This window comes from Homarus americanus, unplaced genomic scaffold, assembly GCF_018991925.1.
Source record: "Homarus americanus isolate GMGI-L3 unplaced genomic scaffold, GMGI_Hamer_2.0 scaffold52806, whole genome shotgun sequence".
Taxonomy (NCBI): Eukaryota; Metazoa; Arthropoda; class Malacostraca; order Decapoda; family Nephropidae; genus Homarus; species Homarus americanus.
The window spans coordinates 8,542,977-8,563,033 of NW_024720773.1; the positions used below are offsets into that span (position 1 = coordinate 8,542,977).

Genomic DNA, 20,057 nt, shown 5'->3' on the forward strand with positions numbered 1-20,057 from the left:
GCCAGCCCTGTAGGGTCTCTGAGAGCTGTTGGCCACTATTTGAATAACAAGAACTGCACAACTACAACGCCATCATCACATTTCAGTATTATCACCGACTTGTGTGGAATGGAGAATAATATCAACAAGGAAAACATAAGTTGGGGTGTTGTGCTGACTGGCTAGATCTCTTCTCTGTATTTTAAATGTTTGGTGGGGTTTTTATTTACTAGTCCACCAATGCAGTTAGGTGAAGTTGATGGACGTATATGTATCATGCTACAGCACGAATGGTATATGGGGCCCCCATGGGGTGGCTCCTGGGTGTCCCAGGGGTTACTCTGCCTCTTAGAAGTGCAGGGACCCCTGCTGTCCCCTGGGAGGGACTCAGGGGAGACCCGCTTATCCTGGGGAGGGTCCCTAGGGGCACCACACCTGGGGAAGGTACCAGGGGCACCCAGTAACCCCTGGGGAAGGTCCTGGTATACCCAACGCTTCTGAGAGGGTTTCCCGGGTCCTGCCGCCCTAGGATGGTTCCTGGGGCCCCGCCGTCCGTGGGAGGAATTCAAGGGCGTTGCCGTCCCTCGGAGGTAAAATGGGTCCCACCGCCCCTGGGAGGTCTCCAGCACCTCGGGAGGGACTCAGACAAACTTTTCACCTAGTTGGGTCCCAGGGGCCCCTGCTGCCCACCTGGGTTTGGTCCCTCTAGGGATTCCACTTGCCCTGGAAGGTCCTAAGTGAGCCCAGCAGCCATAGGGGTTCCCTTCCGCAAATTAGATAGGCCCTGTTAGAGGCATTTCTGCAGTTCTCTGGGGCATGTTTTTGCACTATTTAAAACGCTGAGTAGCTGCAACTACAACGCCCATCATCATTTCCAGTATTATCACCTACTTAATAATGGAATGAAGTATATCAACAGGAAAACATAAGTTGGGGTGTTGTGCTGACTGGCTGATCTCTTCTCCTATTGGCTGATAATTTGGTGGGGTTTTTACACAGTCCTGTCACAGTTAAATGAGGTTGATGGGCGTGCATAATATGTGCCACAGCGCGAATAAGTGTGCTATGGGACCCCAACAGGTGCGGCTCCTGGGGTGTCCCAGGGCCTCGCCACCTCTTCAGAGGGGTCCCAAGGGCCCCTGCCCATCCTAGGGAGGGACTCAGGGAGTCACTTCTCCAGGGAGGATCCTAGGGGCACCAACACACTGGAAGGTACCAGGGGTCCCCACAACCCCTAGGAAGGTCCGTGTTTTGACCTTCTGGAAGGGTTGCATGAGCCCTACTTTCAGGAGGTTCTGGGGTCCACGCCATCCGTGGGAGGGTTCAGGAGGCGCTGGCATCCCTCGGAGGGTAAATGGGTCCCACCCGCCCCCGGTAGGGTCCCCAACGCACACCTGGGAGGGGTCTCAGGGGAACCACCTTACCTTGGTGGGTCCCAGGGCCCCTGCTCCCTCTGGGTGGGTCCTGGGATTCCACTGCCCCTGGGGAGGGTCCCCGGGGCTGGCACCTCCCTAGAGAGGTTCCCTGCTGCACCTGGGAGGGGTATCTGAGTGCCAGCCCTGTGGGAGTCTCTGGGGAGCTGTTATTACACTATTTGGGAATGCTGGGAGCTGTGCTACAGCATGCATCCATCCCATTCCAGTAATATCACCGCTTAACCATGGAATGGAGAATAATATCAACTGGAAAACATAAGTTGGGTGTTGTGCTGACTAGCTGATCTCCTTCTCCTATTGGCTGTCATTTGGTGGGGTTTTTATTACAGATCCTGTAATCACAGTTGGAAATGAGTTGATGGGCATTATATAATATAATACCACAGCACGAATAAGTGTGCTATAGGGCCCTAAGTGCGGCTCCTGGTGTGTCCAGGGACCTCGCCACCTCTTAGAGGTTCCCAGGACCCCTGCCATCCCTGGGAGGGGGACTCAGGAGACCCGCCTGTCAGGGAGGGATCTAGGGCACCACACCACACCTGTGAAGGTACCAGGGGAGCTTGGTAACCCCTGGGAAGGTCCCTGGTACACCTTACACTTCTGAGAGGGGTTTCACGTGTCCCTGCCGCCCTAGGATGGTTCCTGGGGCCCCCACCCGTCCGTGGGAAGTTCCAAGGGCGTTGCCGTCCCTCGGAGGGTAAAATGGGTCACCAGCCGCCCCTGGGAGGGTCTCAGCACCTCGGAGGGACTCGACGGCACCATCTTACCTGGATTTGGGTCCCAGGGGCCCCTGCTGCCTCTGGGTTGGTCCCTGGGGTTCCACTGCCCCTGGAAGGGTCCTAAGTGACCCCAGCCACGCCTGGGAAGGTTCCCTTCTGCCGTGGGAATAGGCCCTGGTAGAGCCAGCCCTGTGGGTTCTCCTGGGGGCAGCTGTTTTTGCACTATTTGAGCAGTGGTAGCTGCAACTACAACGCCCATCATCATTTCCAGTATTATCACCTGTAATAATGGAATGGAGAATAATATCCAACAGGAAAACATAAGTTGGGGTGTTGTGCTGACTGGCTGATCTCTTCTCCTATTGGCTCTGATAATTTGGTGGGGGTTTTATTTTTGGTCCACCAATCACAGTTAAATGGGGAGTTGATGGGCGTACATAATATGTACCCACGGCGCGAATAAATTGTGCTATAGGACCCCTAAGTGCGGCTCCTGGGGTGTCCCAGGGACTCTCGCCACCTCTTGCAGAGGGTCCCAGGGCCCTGCCAAGCCCCTGGGGAGGACTCAGGGAGACCCGCCCTATCGGGAGGATCCCTGAGGGGCACCAACTTACACCTGGGAAGGTACCGGGGGCCCCACCAACCCCTGAGAAGGTCCCTCGTACCCGGCGGCTTCTGGAAGGTTGCATGGGCCCTGCCTCCCGTGGGGAGGGTTCCTGGGGTCCCACGCCATCCGTGGGAGGGTTACAGGAGGCGCTGCCATCCCTCAGGTAAAATGGATTTCCGCCCCCGGTAGAGGTCCCCAACGCACCTGGGAGGGTGTCAGGGGAACCACCTTGCAGCAGGTGGGTCCCCAGGGCCCCCCTATCCCTCTGGGTGGGGTCCTGGGATTCCACTGCCTAGAGGAGGGTCCCAGGGCCCCAGCCACGCCTAGGAGGTTCCCTGCTGCACCTGGGAGGGTATCTAGGAGTGCCAGCCCTGTAGGGTCTCTGGGGGGAGCTGTTATTACACTATTTAGAATGCTGGGAGCTGTAACTACAACGCCCATCATCACATTTCCAGTATTATCACCGACTTAACAATGGAATGGAGAATAATATCCAACAGGAAAACATAAGTTGGGGTGTTGTGCTGACTGGCTGATCTCTTCTCCTATTGGCTGATAATTTGGTGGGGTTTTATTTTAGTCCACCAATCACAGTTAGGTAAGGAGTTGATGGACGTATATAATATGTACCACAGCACGAATAAGTGTGCTATAGGGCCCTAGCAAGTGCGGCTCCTGGGGTGTCCCAGGGACCTCGCCACCTCTTAGAGGGTCCCAGGGACCCCTGCCATCCCTGGGAGGGAGCCAGAGAGCCCCGCCTATCCTGGGAGGGTCCCTAGGGGCACCACCTCACCTGGGAAGGTACCAGGGGCACCCAGTAACCCCTGGGAAGGTCCCTGGTACACCCAACGCTTCTGAGAGGGTTTCACGGGTCCTGCCGCCCCTAGGATGGTTCCTGGGGCCCCCGCCGTCCGTAGGAGGATTCCAAGGAGCGTTGCCGTCCCTCGATGGGTAAAATGGGTCGCAGCCGCCCCTGGGAGGGTCTCCAACGCACCTCGGAGGGACTCAGACGGCACCATCTTACCTGGTTGGGTCCCAGGGGCCCCTGCTGCCTCTGGGTTGGTCCCTGGGGATTCCACTGCCCCTGGAAAGGTCCTAAGTGACCCAGCCACGCCTAGGAGGTTCCCTTCCGCAAATGAGATAGGCCCTGGTAGAGCCAGCCCTGTAGGTTCTCTGGGGGCAGCTGTTTTTGCACTATTTAGAACGCTGGTAGCTGCAACTACAACGCCCATCATCACATTTCCAGTATTATCACCTACTTAATAATGGAATGGAGAATAATATCCAACAGGAAAACATAAGTTGGGGTATTGTGCTGACTGGCTGATCTCTTCTCCTATTGGCTGATAATTTGGTGGGGTTATATTTTAGTCCACCAATCACAGTAAGGTAAGGAGTTGATGGACGTACATAATATGTACCACAGCGCGAATAAGTGTGCTATAGGACCCCAGCAAGTGCGGCTCCTGGGGTGTCCCAGGGACCTCGCCACCTCTTAGAGGGTCCCAAGGGCCCCTGCCATCCCTGGGAGGGACTCAGGGAGACCCGCCTATCCAGGGAGGATCCCTAGGGGCACCAACACACCTGGGAAGGTACCAGGGGCCCCCACCAACCCCTGGGAAGGTCCCTGGTACACCCGACGCTTCTGGAAGGGTTGCATGGGCCCTGCCTCCCGTAGGAGGGTTCCTGGGGTCCACGCCATCCGTGGGAGGGTTCCAGGAGGCGCTGGCATCCCTCGGAGGGTAAAATGGGTCCCACCCGCCCCCGGTAGGGTCCCCAACGCACCTGGGAGAGTCTCAGAGGGCACCACCTTACCTGGGTGGGTCCCAGGGGCCCCTGCTCCCTCTGGGTGGGTCCCTGGAGATTCCACTGCCCCTGGGAGGGTCCCAAGGGCCCCGGCCACGCCTAGGAGGTTCCCTGCTGCACCTGGGAGGGTATCTAGGAGTGCCAGCCCTGTAGGGTCTCTGGGGGGAGCTGTTATTACACTATTTAGAATGCTGGGAGCTGTAACTACAACGCCCATCATCACATTTCCAGTATTATCACCGACTTAACAATGGAATGGAGAATAATATCCAACAGGAAAACATAAGTTGGGGTGTTGTGCTGACTGGCTGATCTCTTCTCCTATTGGCTGATAATTTGGTGGGGTTTTATTTTAGTCCACCAATCACAGTTAGGTAAGGAGTTGATGGACGTATATAATATGTACCACAGCACGAATAAGTGTGCTATAGGGCCCCAGCAAGTGCGGCTCCTGGGGTGTCCCAGGGACCTCGCCACCTCTTAGAGGGTCCCAGGGACCCCTGCCATCCCTGGGAGGGAGCCAGAGAGCCCCGCCTATCCTGGGAGGGTCCCTAGGGGCACCACCACACCTGGGAAGGTACCAGGGGCACCCAGTAACCCCTGGGAAGGTCCCTGGTACACCCGACGCTTCTGGAAGGGTTGCATGGGCCCTGCCGCCCCTAGGAGGGTTCCTGGGGACCACGCCATCCGTGGGAGGATTCCAGGAAGCGCTGCCGTCCCTCGGAGGGTAAAATGGGTCCCACCCGCCCCTGGGAGGGTCCCCAACGCACCTCGGAGGGTCTCAGAGGACACCACCTTACCTGGGTGGGTCCAAGGGGCCCCGGCTGCCTCTGGGTGAGTCCCTGGACCCTCCACTGCCCCTGGAAAGGTCCCAAGTGACCCAGCCACGCCTAGGAGGTTCCCTGCAGCAAATGAGATAGGCCCTGGTAGAGCCAGCCCTGTAGGTTCTCTGGGGGCAGCTGTTTTTGCACTATTTAGAACGCTGGTAGCTGCAACTACAACGCCCATCATCACATTTCCAGCATTATCACCGACTTAATAATGGAATGGAGAATAATATCCAACAGGAAAACATAAGTTGGGGTGTTGTGCTGACTGGCTGATCTCTTCTCCTATTGGCTGATAATTTGGTGGGGTTTTATTTTAGTCCACCAATCACAGTTAGGTAAGGAGTTGATGGACGTACATAATATGTACCACAGCGCGAATAAGTGTGCTATAGGGCCCCAGCAAGTGCGGCTCCTGGGGTGTCCCAGGGACCTCGCCACCTCTTAGAGGGTCCCAGGGACCCCTGCCATCCCTGGGAGGGACTCAGGGAGACCCACCTATCCTGGGAGGGTCCCTAGGGGCACCACCACACCTGGGAAGGTACCAGGGGCACCCAGTAAACCCTGGGAAGGTCCCTGGTACACCCAACGCTTCTGAGAGGGTTTCACGGGTCCTGCCGCCCCTAGGATGGTTCCTGGGGCCCCCGCCGTCCGTAGGAGGATTCCAAGGAGCGTTGCCGTCCCTCGGAGGGTAAAATGGGTCGCAGCCGCCCCTGGGAGGGTCTCCAACGCACCTCGGAGGGACTCAGACGGCACCTCACCTGGTTGCTGGGTCCCCAGGGGCCCCTGCTGCTTTATGGAGTTGGTCCTAGGATTCCACTGCCCTGGAAGGTCTATGGCCAGTGGCACGCCCTAGGAGGTTCCTTCCGCAATTAGATAGGCCCTGGTAGAGCCCAGCCTATAGGTTCTCTGGGGCTGTTTTCTTTTCTTTAGAACGCTGGTAGCTGCAACTTCAACGCCCCATCATCACATTTCAGTATTATCGCAAACTAACTAATGGAATGGAGAATAATATCAACAGGAAAACGCAGTTGGAATTATTTGCTGCTGACTAGCTGATCTCGTCTCCTATTGGCCCAATCATTTGGTAGGGGTTTTATTTGAATCCACCAATCACAGTTAGGTAAGGAGTTGATGGACGTACATAATATGTACCACAGCGCGAATAAGTGTGCTATAGGGCCCCAGCAAGTGCGGCTCCTGGGGTGTCCCAGGGACCTCGCCACCTCTTAGAGGGTCCCAAGGGCCCCTGCCATCCCTGGGAGGGACTCAGGGAGACCCGCCTATCCAGGGAGGATCCCTAGGGGCACCAACACACCTGGGAAGGTACCAGGGGCCCCCACCAACCCCTGGGAAGGTCCCTGGTACACCCGACGCTTCTGGAAGGGTTGCATGGGCCCTGCCTCCCGTAGGAGGGTTCCTGGGGTCCACGCCATCCGTGGGAGGGTTCCAGGAGGCGCTGGCATCCCTCGGAGGGTAAAATGGGTCCCACCCGCCCCCGGTAGGGTCCCCAACGCACCTGGGAGGGTCTCAGAGGGCACCACCTTACCTGGGTGGGTCCCAGGGGCCCCTGCTCCCTCTGGGTGGGTCCCTGGAGATTCCACTGCTCCTGGGAGGGTCCCAAGGGCCCCGGCCACGCCTAGAAGGTTCCCTGCTGCACCTGGGAGGGTATCTAGGAGTGCCAGCCCTGTAGGGTCTCTGGGGGGAGCTGTTATTACACTATTTAGAATGCTGGGAGCTGCAACTACAACGCCCATCATCACATTTCCAGTATTATCACCGACTTAACAATGGAATGGAGAATAATATCCAACAGGAAAACATAAGTTGGGGTGTTGTGCTGACTGGCTGATCTCTTCTCCTATTGGCTGATAATTTGGTGGGGTTTTATTTTAGTCCACCAATCACAGTTAGGTAAGGAGTTGATGGACGTATATAATATGTACCACAGCACGAATAAGTGTGCTATAGGGCCCCAGCAAGTGCGGCTCCTGGGGTGTCCCAGGGACCTCGCCACCTCTTAGAGGGTCCCAGGGACCCCTGCCATCCCTGGGAGGGAGCCAGAGAGCCCCGCCTATCCTGGGAGGGTCCCTAGGGGCACCACCACACCTGGGAAGGTACCAGGGGCACCCAGTAACCCCTGGGAAGGTCCCTGGTACACCCAACGCTTCTGAGAGGGTTTCACGGGTCCTGCCGCCCCTAGGATGGTTCCTGGGGCCCCCGCCGTCCGTAGGAGGATTCCAAGGAGCGTTGCCGTCCCTCGGAGGGTAAAATGGGTCGCAGCCGCCCCTGGGAGGGTCTCCAACGCACCTCGGAGGGACTCAGACGGCACCACCTCACCTGGTTGGGTCCCAGGGGCCCCTGCTGCCTCTGGGTTGGTCCCTGGGGATTCCACTGCCCCTGGAAAGGTCCTAAGTGACCCAGCCACGCCTAGGAGGTTCCCTTCCGCAAATTAGATAGGCCCTGGTAGAGCCAGCCCTATAGGTTCTCTGGGGGCAGCTGTTTTTGCACTATTTAGAACGCTGGTAGCTGCAACTACAACGCCCATCATCACATTTCCAGTATTATCACCTAATTAATAATGGAATGGAGAATAATATCCAACAGGAAAACATAAGTTGGGGTGTTGTGCTGACTGGCTGATCTCTTCTCCTATTGGCTGATAATTTGGTGGGGTTTTATTTTAGTCCACCAATCACAGTTAGGTAAGGAGTTGATGGACGTATATAATATGTACCACAGCACGAATAAGTGTGCTATAGGGCCCCAGCAAGTGCGGCTCCTGGGGTGTCCCAGGGACCTCGCCACCTCTTAGAGGGTCCCAGGGACCACTGCCATCCATGGGAGGGACTCAGGGAGACCCGCCTATCCAGGGAGGATCCCTAGGGGCACCAACACACCTGGGAAGGTACCAGGGGCCCCCACCAACCCCTGGGAAGGTCCCTGGTACACCCGACGCTTCTGGAAGGGTTGCATGGGCCCTGCCGCCCCTAGGAGGGTTACTGGGGACCACGCCATCCGTGGGAGGATTCCAGGAAGCGCTGCCGTCCCTCCGAGGGTAAAATGGGTCATAGCCGCCCACCAGGGAGTCCAACACTCGGAGGGACTCCAGTAACATGTCTCCTGGTTGGTCCCAGAATTTTCTGCCTCTGGGTTGGTCCCTGGGGATTCCACTGCCCCTGGAAAGGTCCTAAGTGACCCAGCCACGCCTAGGTGGTTCCCTTCCGCAAATGAGATAGGCCCTGGTAGAGCCAGCCCTGTAGGTTCTCTGGGGGCAGCTGTTTTTGCACTATTTAGAACGCTGGTAGCTGCAACTACAACGCCCATCATCACATTTCCAGTATTATCACCTACTTAATAATGGAATGGAGAATAATATCCAACAGGAAAACATAAGTTGGGGTGTTGTGCTGACTGGCTGATCTCTTCTCCTATTGGCTGATAATTTGGTGGGGTTTTATTTTAGTCCACCAATCACAGTTAGGTAAGGAGTTGATGGACGTACATAATATGTACCACAGCGCGAATAAGTGTGCTATAGGGCCCCAGCAAGTGCGGCTCCTGGGGTGTCCCAGGGACCTCGCCACCTCTTAGAGGGTCCCAAGGACCCCTGCCATCCCTGGGAGGGACTCAGGGAGACCCGCCTATCCAGGGAGGATCCCTAGGGGCACCAACACACCTGGGAAGGTACCAGGGGCCCCCACCAACCCCTGGGAAGGTCCCTGGTACACCCGACGCTTCTGGAAGGGTTGCATGGGCCCTGCCTCCCGTAGGAGGGTTCCTGGGGTCCACGCCATCCGTGGGAGGGTTCCAGGAGGCGCTGGCATCCCTCGGAGGGTAAAATGGGTCCCACCCGCCCCCGGGTAGGGTCCCCAACGCACCTGGGAGAGTCTCAGAGGGCACCACCTTACCTGGGTGGGTCCCAGGGGCCCCTGCTCCCTCTGGGTGGGTCCCTGGAGATTCCACTGCCCCTGGGAGGGTCCCAAGGGCCCCGGCCACGCCTAGGAGGTTCCCTGCTGCACCTGGGAGGGTATCTAGGAGTGCCAGCCCTGTAGGGTCTCTGGGGGGAGCTGTTATTACACTATTTAGAATGCTGGGAGCTGTAACTACAACGCCCATCATCACATTTCCAGTATTATCACCGACTTAACAATGGAATGGAGAATAATATCCAACAGGAAAACATAAGTTGGGGTGTTGTGCTGACTGGCTGATCTCTTCTCCTATTGGCTGATAATTTGGTGGGGTTTTATTTTAGTCCACCAATCACAGTTAGGTAAGGAGTTGATGGACGTATATAATATGTACCACAGCACGAATAAGTGTGCTATAGGGCCCCAGCAAGTGCGGCTCCTGGGGTGTCCCAGGGACCTCGCCACCTCTTAGAGGGTCCCAGGGACCCCTGCCATCCCTGGGAGGGAGCCAGAGAGCCCCGCCTATCCTGGGAGGGTCCCTAGGGGCACCACCACACCTGGGAAGGTACCAGGGGCACCCAGTAACCCCTGGGAAGGTCCCTGGTACACCCAACGCTTCTGGAGGGTTTGCATGGGCCCTGCCGCCCCTAGGAGGGTTCCTGGGGACCACGCCATCCGTGGGAGGATTCCAGGAAGCGCTGCCGTCCCTCGGATGGTAAAATGGGTCCCACCCGCCCCTGGGAGGGTCCCCAACGCACCTCGGAGGGTCTCAGAGGACACCACCTTACCTGGGTGGGTCCAAGGGGCCCCGGCTGCCTCTGGGTGAGTCCCTGGACCCTCCACTGCCCCTGGAAAGGTCCTAAGTGACCCAGCCACGCCTAGGAGGTTCCCTTTCGCAAATGAGATAGGCCCTGGTAGAGCCAGCCCTGTAGGTTCTCTGGGGGCAGCTGTTTTTGCACTATTTAGAACGCTGGTAGCTGCAACTACAACGCCCATCATCACATTTCCAGTATTATCACCGACTTAATAATGGAATGGAGAATAATATCCAACAGGAAAACATAAGTTGGGGTGTTGTGCTGACTGGCTGATCTCTTCTCCTATTGGCTGATAATTTGGTGGGGTTTTATTTTAGTCCACCAATCACAGTAAGGTAAGGAGTTGATGGACGTACATAATATGTACCACAGCGCGAATAAGTGTGCTATAGGACCCCAGCAAGTGCGGCTCCTGGGGTGTCCCAGGGACCTCGCCACCTCTTAGAGGGTCCCAAGGGCCCCTGCCATCCCTGGGAGGGACTCAGGGAGACCCGCCTATCCAGGGAGGATCCCTAGGGGCACCAACACACCTGGGAAGGTACCAGGGGCCCCCACCAACCCCTGGGAAGGTCCCTGGTACACCCGACGCTTCTGGAAGGGTTGCATGGGCCCTGCCTCCCGTAGGAGGGTTCCTGGGGTCCACGCCATCCGTGGGAGGGTTCCAGGAGGCGCTGGCATCCCTCGGAGGGTAAAATGGGTCCCACCCGCCCCCGGTAGGGTCCCCAACGCACCTGGGAGGGTCTCAGAGGGCACCACCTTACCTGGGTGGGTCCCAGGGGCCCCTGCTCCCTCTGGGTGGGTCCCTGGGGATTCCACTGCCCCTGGGAGGGTCCCAAGGGCCCCGGCCACGCCTAGGAGGTTCCCTGCTGCACCTGGGAGGGTATCTAGGAGTGCCAGCCCTGTAGGGTCTCTGGGGGCAGCTGTTATTACACTATTTAGAATGCTGGGAGCTGCAACTACAACGCCCATCATCACATTTCCAGTATTATCACCGACTTAACAATGGAATGGAGAATAATATCCAACAGGAAAACATAAGTTGGGGTGTTGTGCTGACTGGCTGATCTCTTCTCCTATTGGCTGATAATTTGGTGGGGTTTTATTTTAGTCCACCAATCACAGTTAGGTAAGGAGTTGATGGACGTATATAATATGTACCACAGCACGAATAAGTGTGCTATAGGGCCCCAGCAAGTGCGGCTCCTGGGGAGTCCCAGGGACCTCGCCACCTCTTAGAGGGTCCCAGGGACCCCTGCCATCCCTGGGAGGGACTCAGGGAGACCCGCTTATCCTGGGAGGGTCCCTAGGGGCACCACCACACCTGGGAAGGTACCAGGGGCACCCAGTAACCCCTGGGAAGGTCCCTGGTACACCCAACGCTTCTGAGAGGGTTTCACGGGTCCTGCCGCCCCTAGGATGGTTCCTGGGGCCCCCGCCGTCCGTAGGAGGAATCCAAGGAGCGTTGCCGTCCCTCGGAGGGTAAAATGGGTCGCAGCCGCCCCTGGGAGGGTCTCCAACGCACCTCGGAGGGACTCAGACGGCACCACCTCACCTGGTTGGGTCCCAGGGGCCCCTGCTGCCTCTGGGTTGGTCCCTGGGGATTCCACTGCCCCTGGAAAGGTCCTAAGTGACCCAGCCACGCCTAGGAGGTTCCCTTCCGCAAATTAGATAGGCCCTGGTAGAGCCAGCCCTATAGGTTCTCTGGGGGCAGCTGTTTTTGCACTATTTAGAACGCTGGTAGCTGCAACTACAACGCCCATCATCACATTTCCAGTATTATCACCTACTTAATAATGGAATGGAGAATAATATCCAACAGGAAAACATAAGTTGGGGTGTTGTGCTGACTGGCTGATCTCTTCTCCTATTGGCTGATAATTTGGTGGGGTTTTATTTTAGTCCACCAATCACAGTTAGGTAAGGAGTTGATGGACGTATATAATATGTACCACAGCACGAATAAGTGTGCTATAGGGCCCCAGCAAGTGCGGCTCCTGGGGTGTCCCAGGGACCTCGCCACCTCTTAGAGGGTCCCAGGGACCCCTGCCATCCCTGGGAGGGAGCCAGAGAGCCCCGCCTATCCTGGGAGGGTCCCTAGGGGCACCAACACACCTGGGAAGGTACCAGGGGCATCCAGTAACCCCTGGGAAGGTCCCTGGTACACCCGACGCTTCTGGAAGGGATGCATGGGCCCTGCCGCCCCTAGGAGGGTTTCTGGGGACCACGCCATCCGTGGGAGGATTCCAGGAAGCGCTGCCGTCCCTCGGAGGTTAAAATGGGTCCCACCCGCCCCTGGGAGGGTCCCCAACGCACCTCGGAGGGTCTCAGAGGACACCACCTTACCTGGGTGGGTCCAAGGGGCCCCGGCTGCCTCTGGGTGAGTCCCTGGACCCTCCACTGCCCCTGGAAAGGTCCTAAGTGACCCAGCCACGCCTAGGAGGTTCCCTTCCGCAAATTAGATAGGCCCTGGTAGAGCCAGCCCTATAGGTTCTCTGGGGGCAGCTGTTTTTGCACTATTTAGAACGCTGGTAGCTGCAACTACAACGCCCATCATCACATTTCCAGTATTATCACCTACTTAATAATGGAATGGAGAATAATATCCAACAGGAAAACATAAGTTGGGGTGTTGTGCTGACTGGCTGATCTCTTCTCCTATTGGCTGATAATTTGGTGGGGTTTTATTTTAGTCCACCAATCACAGTAAGGTAAGGAGTTGATGGACGTACATAATATGTACCACAGCGCGAATAAGTGTGCTATAGGACCCCAGCAAGTGCGGCTCCTGGGGTGTCCCAGGGACCTCGCCACCTCTTAGAGGGTCCCAAGGGCCCCTGCCATCCCTGGGAGGGACTCAGGGAGACCCGCCTATCCAGGGAGGATCCCTAGGGGCACCAACACACCTGGGAAGGTACCAGGGGCCCCCACCAACCCCTGGGAAGGTCCCTGGTACACCCGACGCTTCTGGAAGGGTTGCATGGGCCCTGCCTCCCGTAGGAGGGTTCCTGGGGTCCACGCCATCCGTGGGAGGGTTCCAGGAGGCGCTGGCATCCCTCGGAGGGTAAAATGGGTCCCACCCGCCCCCGGTAGGGTCCCCAACGCACCTGGGAGAGTCTCAGAGGGCACCACCTTACCTGGGTGGGTCCCAGGGGCCCCTGCTCCCTCTGGGTGGGTCCCTGGAGATTCCACTGCCCCTGGGAGGGTCCCAAGGGCCCCGGCCACGCCTAGGAGGTTCCCTGCTGCACCTGGGAGGGTATCTAGGAGTGCCAGCCCTGTAGGGTCTCTGGGGGGAGCTGTTATTACACTATTTAGAATGCTGGGAGCTGTAACTACAACGCCCATCATCACATTTCCAGTATTATCACCGACTTAACAATGGAATGGAGAATAATATCCAACAGGAAAACATAAGTTGGGGTGTTGTGCTGACTGGCTGATCTCTTCTCCTATTGGCTGATAATTTGGTGGGGTTTTATTTTAGTCCACCAATCACAGTTAGGTAAGGAGTTGATGGACGTATATAATATGTACCACAGCACGAATAAGTGTGCTATAGGGCCCTAGCAAGTGCGGCTCCTGGGGTGTCCCAGGGACCTCGCCACCTCTTAGAGGGTCCCAGGGACCCCTGCCATCCCTGGGAGGGAGCCAGAGAGCCCCGCCTATCCTGGGAGGGTCCCTAGGGGCACCACCTCACCTGGGAAGGTACCAGGGGCACCCAGTAACCCCTGGGAAGGTCCCTGGTACACCCAACGCTTCTGAGAGGGTTTCACGGGTCCTGCCGCCCCTAGGATGGTTCCTGGGGCCCCCGCCGTCCGTAGGAGGATTCCAAGGAGCGTTGCCGTCCCTCGATGGGTAAAATGGGTCGCAGCCGCCCCTGGGAGGGTCTCCAACGCACCTCGGAGGGACTCAGACGGCACCATCTTACCTGGTTGGGTCCCAGGGGCCCCTGCTGCCTCTGGGTTGGTCCCTGGGGATTCCACTGCCCCTGGAAAGGTCCTAAGTGACCCAGCCACGCCTAGGAGGTTCCCTGCAGCAAGTGAGATAGGCCCTGGTAGAGCCAGCCCTGTAGGTTCTCTGGGGGCAGCTGTTTTTGCACTATTTAGAACGCTGGTAGCTGCAACTACAACGCCCATCATCACATTTCCAGTATTATCACCGACTTAATAATGGAATGGAGAATAATATCCAACAGGAAAACATAAGTTGGGGTGTTGTGCTGACTGGCTGATCTCTTCTCCTATTGGCTGATAATTTGGTGGGGTTTTATTTTAGTCCACCAATCACAGTTAGGTAAGGAGTTGATGGACGTACATAATATGTACCACAGCGCGAATAAGTGTGCTATAGGGCCCCAGCAAGTGCGGCTCCTGGGGTGTCCCAGGGACCTCGCCACCTCTTAGAGGGTCCCAAGGACCCCTGCCATCCCTGGGAGGGACTCAGGGAGACCCACCTATCCAGGGAGGATCCCTAGGGGCACCAACACACCTGGGAAGGTACCAGGGGCCCCCACCAACCCCTGAGAAGGTCCCTGGTACACCCGACGCTTCTGGAAGGGTTGCATGGGCCCTGCCTCCCGTAGGAGGGTTCCTGGGGTCCACGCCATCCGTGGGAGGGTTCCAGGAGGCGCTGCCATCCCTCAGGTAAAATGGATTTCCGCCCCCGGTAGAGGTCCCCAACGCACCTGGGAGGGTGTCAGGGGAACCACCTTGCAGCAGGTGGGTCCCCAGGGCCCCCCTATCCCTCTGGGTGGGTCCCTGGGGATTCCACTGCCCTGGGAGGGTCCCAAGGGCCCCGGCCACGCCTAGGAGGTTCCCTGCTGCACCTGGGAGGGTCTCTAGGAGTGCCAGCCCTGTAGGGTCTCTGGGGGGAGCTGTTATTACACTATTTAGAATGCTGGGAGCTGCAACTACAACGCCCATCATCACATTTCCAGTATTATCACCGACTTAACAATGGAATGGAGAATAATATCCAACAGGAAAACATAAGTTGGGGTGTTGTGCTGACTGGCTGATCTCTTCTCCTATTGGCTGATAATTTGGTGGGGTTTTATTTTAGTCCACCAATCACAGTTAGGTAAGGAGTTGATGGACGTATATAATATGTACCACAGCACGAATAAGTGTGCTATAGGGCCCCAGCAAGTGCGGCTCCTGGGGTGTCCCAGGGACCTCGCCACCTCTTAGAGGGTCCCAGGGACCCCTGCCATCCCTGGGAGGGACTCAGGGAGACCCGCCTATCCTGGGAGGGTCCCTAGGGGCACCACCACACCTGGGAAGGTACCAGGGGCACCCAGTAACCCCTGGGAAGGTCCCTGGTACACCCAACGCTTCTGAGAGGGTTTCACGGGTCCTGCCGCCCCTAGGATGGTTCCTGGGGCCCCCGCCGTCCGTAGGAGGAATCCAAGGAGCGTTGCCGTCCCTCGGAGGGTAAAATGGGTCCCACCCGCCCCTGGGAGGGTCTCCAACGCACCTCGGAGGGACTCAGACGGCACCACCTCACCTGGTTGGGTCCCAGGGGCCCCTGCTGCCTCTGGGTTGGTCCCTGGGGATTCCACTGCCCCTGGAAAGGTCCTAAGTGACCCAGCCACGCCTAGGAGGTTCCCTTCCGCAAATTAGATAGGCCCTGGTAGAGCCAGCCCTATAGGTTCTCTGGGGGCAGCTGTTTTTGCACTATTTAGAACGCTGGTAGCTGCAACTACAACGCCCATCATCACATTTCCAGTATTATCACCTACTTAATAATGGAATGGAGAATAATATCCAACAGGAAAACATAAGTTGGGGTATTGTGCTGACTGGCTGATCTCTTCTCCTATTGGCTGATAATTTGGTGGGGTTATATTTTAGTCCACCAATCACAGTAAGGTAAGGAGTTGATGGACGTACATAATATGTACCACAGCGCGAATAAGTGTGCTATAGGACCCCAGCAAGTGCGGCTCCTGGGGTGTCCCAGGGACCTCGCCACCTCTTAGAGGGTCCCAAGGGCCCCTGCCATCCCTGGGAGGGACTCAGGGAGACCCGCCTATCCAGGGAGGATCCCTAGGGGCACCAACACACCTGGGAAGGTACCAGGGGCCCCCACCAACCCCTGGGAAGGTCCCTGGTACACCCGACGCTTCTGGAAGGGTTGCATGGGCCCTGCCTCCCGTAGGAGGGTTCCTGGGGTCCACGCCATCCGTGGGAGGGTTCCAGGAGGCGCTGGCATCCCTCGGAGGGTAAAATGGGTCCCACCCGCCCCCGGTAGGGTCCCCAACGCACCTGGGAGGGTCTCAGAGGGCACCACCTTACCTGGGTGGGTCCCAGGGGCCCCTGCTCCCTCTGGGTGGGTCCCTGGGGATTCCACTGCCCCTGGGAGGGTCCCAAGGGCCCCGGCCACGCCTAGGAGGTTCCCTGCTGCACCTGGGAGGGTATCTAGGAGTGCCAGCCCTGTAGGGTCTCTGGGGGAGCTGTTATTACACTATTTAGAATGCTGGGAGCTGTAACTACAACGCCCATCATCACATTTCCAGTATTATCACCGACTTAACAATGGAATGGAGAATAATATCCAACAGGAAAACATAAGTTGGGGTGTTGTGCTGACTGGCTGATCTCTTCTCCTATTGGCTGATAATTTGGTGGGGTTTTATTTTAGTCCACCAATCACAGTTAGGTAAGGAGTTGATGGACGTATATAATATGTACCACAGCACGAATAAGTGTGCTATAGGGCCCCAGCAAGTGCGGCTCCTGGGGTGTCCCAGGGACCTCGCCACCTCTTAGAGGGTCCCAGGGACCCCTGCCATCCCTGGGAGGGAGCCAGAGAGCCCCGCCTATCCTGGGAGGGTCCCTAGGGGCACCACCACACCTGGGAAGGTACCAGGGGCACCCAGTAACCCCTGGGAAGGTCCCTGGTACACCCGACGCTTCTGGAAGGGATGCATGGGCCCTGCCGCCCCTAGGAGGGTTCCTGGGGACCACGCCATCCGTGGGAGGATTCCAGGAAGCGCTGCCGTCCCTCGGAGGGTAAAATGGGTCCCACCCGCCCCTGGGAGGGTCCCCAACGCACCTCGGAGGGTCTCAGAGGACACCACCTTACCTGGGTGGGTCCAAGGGGCCCCGGCTGCCTCTGGGTGAGTCCCTGGACCCTCCACTGCCCCTGGAAAGGTCCTAAGTGACCCAGCCACGCCTAGGAGGTTCCCTGCAGCAAATGAGATAAGCCCTGGTAGCGCCAGCCCTGTAGGTTCTCTGGGGGCAGCTGTTTTTGCACTATTTAGAACGCTGGTAGCTGCAACTACAACGCCCATCATCACATTTCCAGTATTATCACCGACTTAACAACGGAATGGAGAATAATATCCAACAGGAAAACATAAGTTGGGGTGTTGTGCTGACTGGCTGATCTCTTCTCCTATTGGCTGATAATTTGGTGGGGTTTTATTTTAGTCCACCAATCACAGTTAGGTAAGGAGTTGATGGACGTACATAATATGTACCACAGCGCGAATAAGTGTGCTATAGGGCCCCAGCAAGTGCGGCTCCTGGGGTGTCCCAGGGACCTCGCCACCTCTTAGAGGGTCCCAGGGACCCCTGCCATCCCTGGGAGGGACTCAGGAAGCCCCGCCTATCCAGGGAGGATCCCTAGGGGCACCACCACACCTGGGAAAGTACCAAGGGCACCCAGTAACCCCTGGGAAGGTCCCTGGTACACCCACCGCTTCTGGGTGGGTTGCAGGGGTCCTGCCGCCCCTAGGATGGTTCCTGGGGCCCCCGCCGTCCGTAGGAGGGTTCCAAGGAGCGTTGCTTTCCCTTGGAGGGTAAAATGGGTCCCAGCCGCCCCTGGGAGGGTCTCCAACGCACCTCGAATGGTCTCAGACGGCACCACCTTACCTGGTTGGGTCCCAGGGGCTCCTGCTGCCTCTGGGTGGGTCCCTGGGGATTCCACTGCCCCTGGAAAGGTCCTAAGTGACCCAGCCACGCCTAGGAGGTTCCCTTCCGCAAATGAGGTAGGCCCTGGTAGCGCCAGCCCTGTAGGGTCTCTGGGGGCAGTTGTTTTTCCACTATTTAGAACGCTGAGAGCTGCAACTACAACGCCCATCATCACATTTCCAGTATTATCACCTACTTAACAATGGAATGGAGAATAATATCCAACAGGAAAACATAAGTTGGGGTGTTGTGCTGACTGGCTGATCTCTTCTCCTATTGGCTGATAATTTGGTGGGGTTTTATTTTAGTCCACCAATCACAGTTAGGTAAGGAGTTGATGGACGTATATAATATGTACCACAGCACGAATAAGTGTGCTATAGGGCCCCAGCAAGTGCGGCTCCTGGGGTGTCCCAGGGACCTCGCCACCTCTTAGAGGGTCCCAAGGACCCCTGCCATCCCTGGGAGGGACTCAGGAAGTCCCGCCTATCCAGGGAGGATCCCTAGGGGCACCACCACACCTGGGAAGGTACCAGGGGCGCCCAGTAACCCCTGGGAAGGTCCTGGTACACCCGACGCTTCTGGAAGGATTGCATGGGCCCTGCCGCCCTTAGGAGGGTTCCTAGGGCCCCTGCCGTCTGTAGGAGGGTTCCAAGGAGCGCTGCCGTCCCTCGGAGGGTAAAATGGGTCCCAGCCGCCCCTGGGAGGGTCCCAACGCACCTGGGAGGTTCTCAGAGGGCACCACCTTACCTGGGTGGGTCCCAGGGGCCCTCGTTGCCTCTGGGTGGGTCCCTGGGGACTCCATTGCCCCTCGGAGAGTCCCAAGGGCTCCGGCCACTCCTATGAGGTTCCGTGCTGTACCTGGGAGAGTCTCTAGGAGTGCCAGCCCTGTAGGGTCTCTGGGGGCAGCTGTTTTTGCACTATTTAGAACGCTGGTAGCTGTAACTACAACGCCCATCATCACATTTCCAGTATTATCACCGACTTAACAACGGAATGGAGAATAATATCCAACAGAAAAACATAAGTTGGGGTGTTGTGCTGACTGGCTGTTCTCTTCTCCTATTGGCTGTAATTTGGTGGGGATATATTTTAGTCCACCAATCACAGTTAAGTAAGGAGTCGATGGACGTATATAATATGTACCACAGCACGAATAATTGTGCTATAGGGCCCCAGCAAGTGCGGCTCCTGGAGTGTCCCAGGGAACTCGCCACCCTTTAGAGGGTCGCAGGGACCTCTGCCATCCCTGGAATGGACTCAGGGAGCCCCGCCTATCCTGGGAGGGTCCCTAGGGGCACCACCACACCTGGGAAGGTACCAGGGGCCCCCACCAACCCCTGGGAAGGTCCCTGGTGTACCCGACGCTTCTGGGAGGGTTGCGCGGGCCCTGCTGCCCCTAGGAGGGTTCCTGGGGGCCCACGCCATCTGTGGGAGGGTTCTAGGGGGCGCTGCCGTCCCTCGGAGGGTTCAATATGTCCCAGCCACCCTTGGGAGGGTCCTCGACGCACATGGGAGGGTCCCAGGGGCACCAACTTACCTGGGTGGGTCTCAGGGGCCCCCGCTGCCTGTGGGTGAGTCCCTGGAGCCTACAGTGCCCCTGGAAAGGTCCCAACGGACCTGGCCACTCCTAGGAGGTTCCCTGCCGCACCTGAGAGGGGCCCTGGTAGCGCCAGCCCTGTAGGGTTTCTAGGGGCAGCTGTTTTTGTACTATGCTTTCTAAACTTCCCTCTTATGGTTTCTCTCCCCCACTTTGTTTGCTAATCTCTAGCTTCTTTGAGAAACGTTTCATGGCATTTGTTGTTGAGGGATTTAATCTCTCATTCTTTCTCTACCAATAGTGGTGTCCCACAGGTGTTCTGCTCTTTCACCTACTCTCTTCCTACTTTTTATCAATGATTTACTTCACACTACGACTAATTCTATCCATTCTATCCATGTTTGGTGGATGTGGCATCCTGTGTACCACTGGCAAGGTCGTGGGCTCAAAACACTCGCCTTGCTCACAATGCCCACCATTTCTCTGTGGATGTCGGTC

The 20,057-nt window shown here is 57.4% G+C and overlaps 2 protein-coding genes across 2 annotated transcripts in view; one reads left to right on the forward strand and one right to left on the reverse strand.

The window, feature by feature from the left end:
- The window catches only part of LOC121860872 (collagen alpha-2(IV) chain-like), a 24,356-nt gene extending 11,976 nt beyond the window's left edge, over positions 1 to 12,380 (forward strand). Inside the window, exons 3-15 of the mRNA XM_042358236.1 lie at positions 213 to 423; positions 3,397 to 3,692; positions 4,196 to 4,483; positions 4,987 to 5,274; positions 5,778 to 6,065; positions 6,563 to 6,850; positions 7,354 to 7,641; positions 8,145 to 8,432; positions 8,924 to 9,211; positions 9,716 to 10,003; positions 10,507 to 10,794; positions 11,298 to 11,585; positions 12,089 to 12,380. Coding sequence (XP_042214170.1) covers positions 213 to 423; positions 3,397 to 3,692; positions 4,196 to 4,483; positions 4,987 to 5,274; positions 5,778 to 6,065; positions 6,563 to 6,850; positions 7,354 to 7,641; positions 8,145 to 8,432; positions 8,924 to 9,211; positions 9,716 to 10,003; positions 10,507 to 10,794; positions 11,298 to 11,585; positions 12,089 to 12,380 — 3,679 coding nt within the window. The remainder of the gene's footprint in view (positions 1 to 212; positions 424 to 3,396; positions 3,693 to 4,195; positions 4,484 to 4,986; positions 5,275 to 5,777; positions 6,066 to 6,562; positions 6,851 to 7,353; positions 7,642 to 8,144; positions 8,433 to 8,923; positions 9,212 to 9,715; positions 10,004 to 10,506; positions 10,795 to 11,297; positions 11,586 to 12,088) is intronic.
- Positions 12,381 to 12,974: 594 nt separating this feature from the next.
- LOC121860873 (elastin-like) lies at positions 12,975 to 18,977 on the reverse strand. The gene is made up of 7 exons (XM_042358237.1): positions 18,740 to 18,977; positions 17,981 to 18,211; positions 17,190 to 17,423; positions 16,400 to 16,537; positions 14,557 to 14,955; positions 13,801 to 14,265; positions 12,975 to 13,378 (listed from the first exon to the last, which is right to left on the reverse strand). The coding sequence occupies exons 1-7, from the start codon at positions 18,975 to 18,977 to the stop codon at positions 12,975 to 12,977; spliced, it is 2,109 nt and encodes a 702-aa protein (XP_042214171.1).
- Positions 18,978 to 20,057: the final 1,080 nt, after the last annotated feature.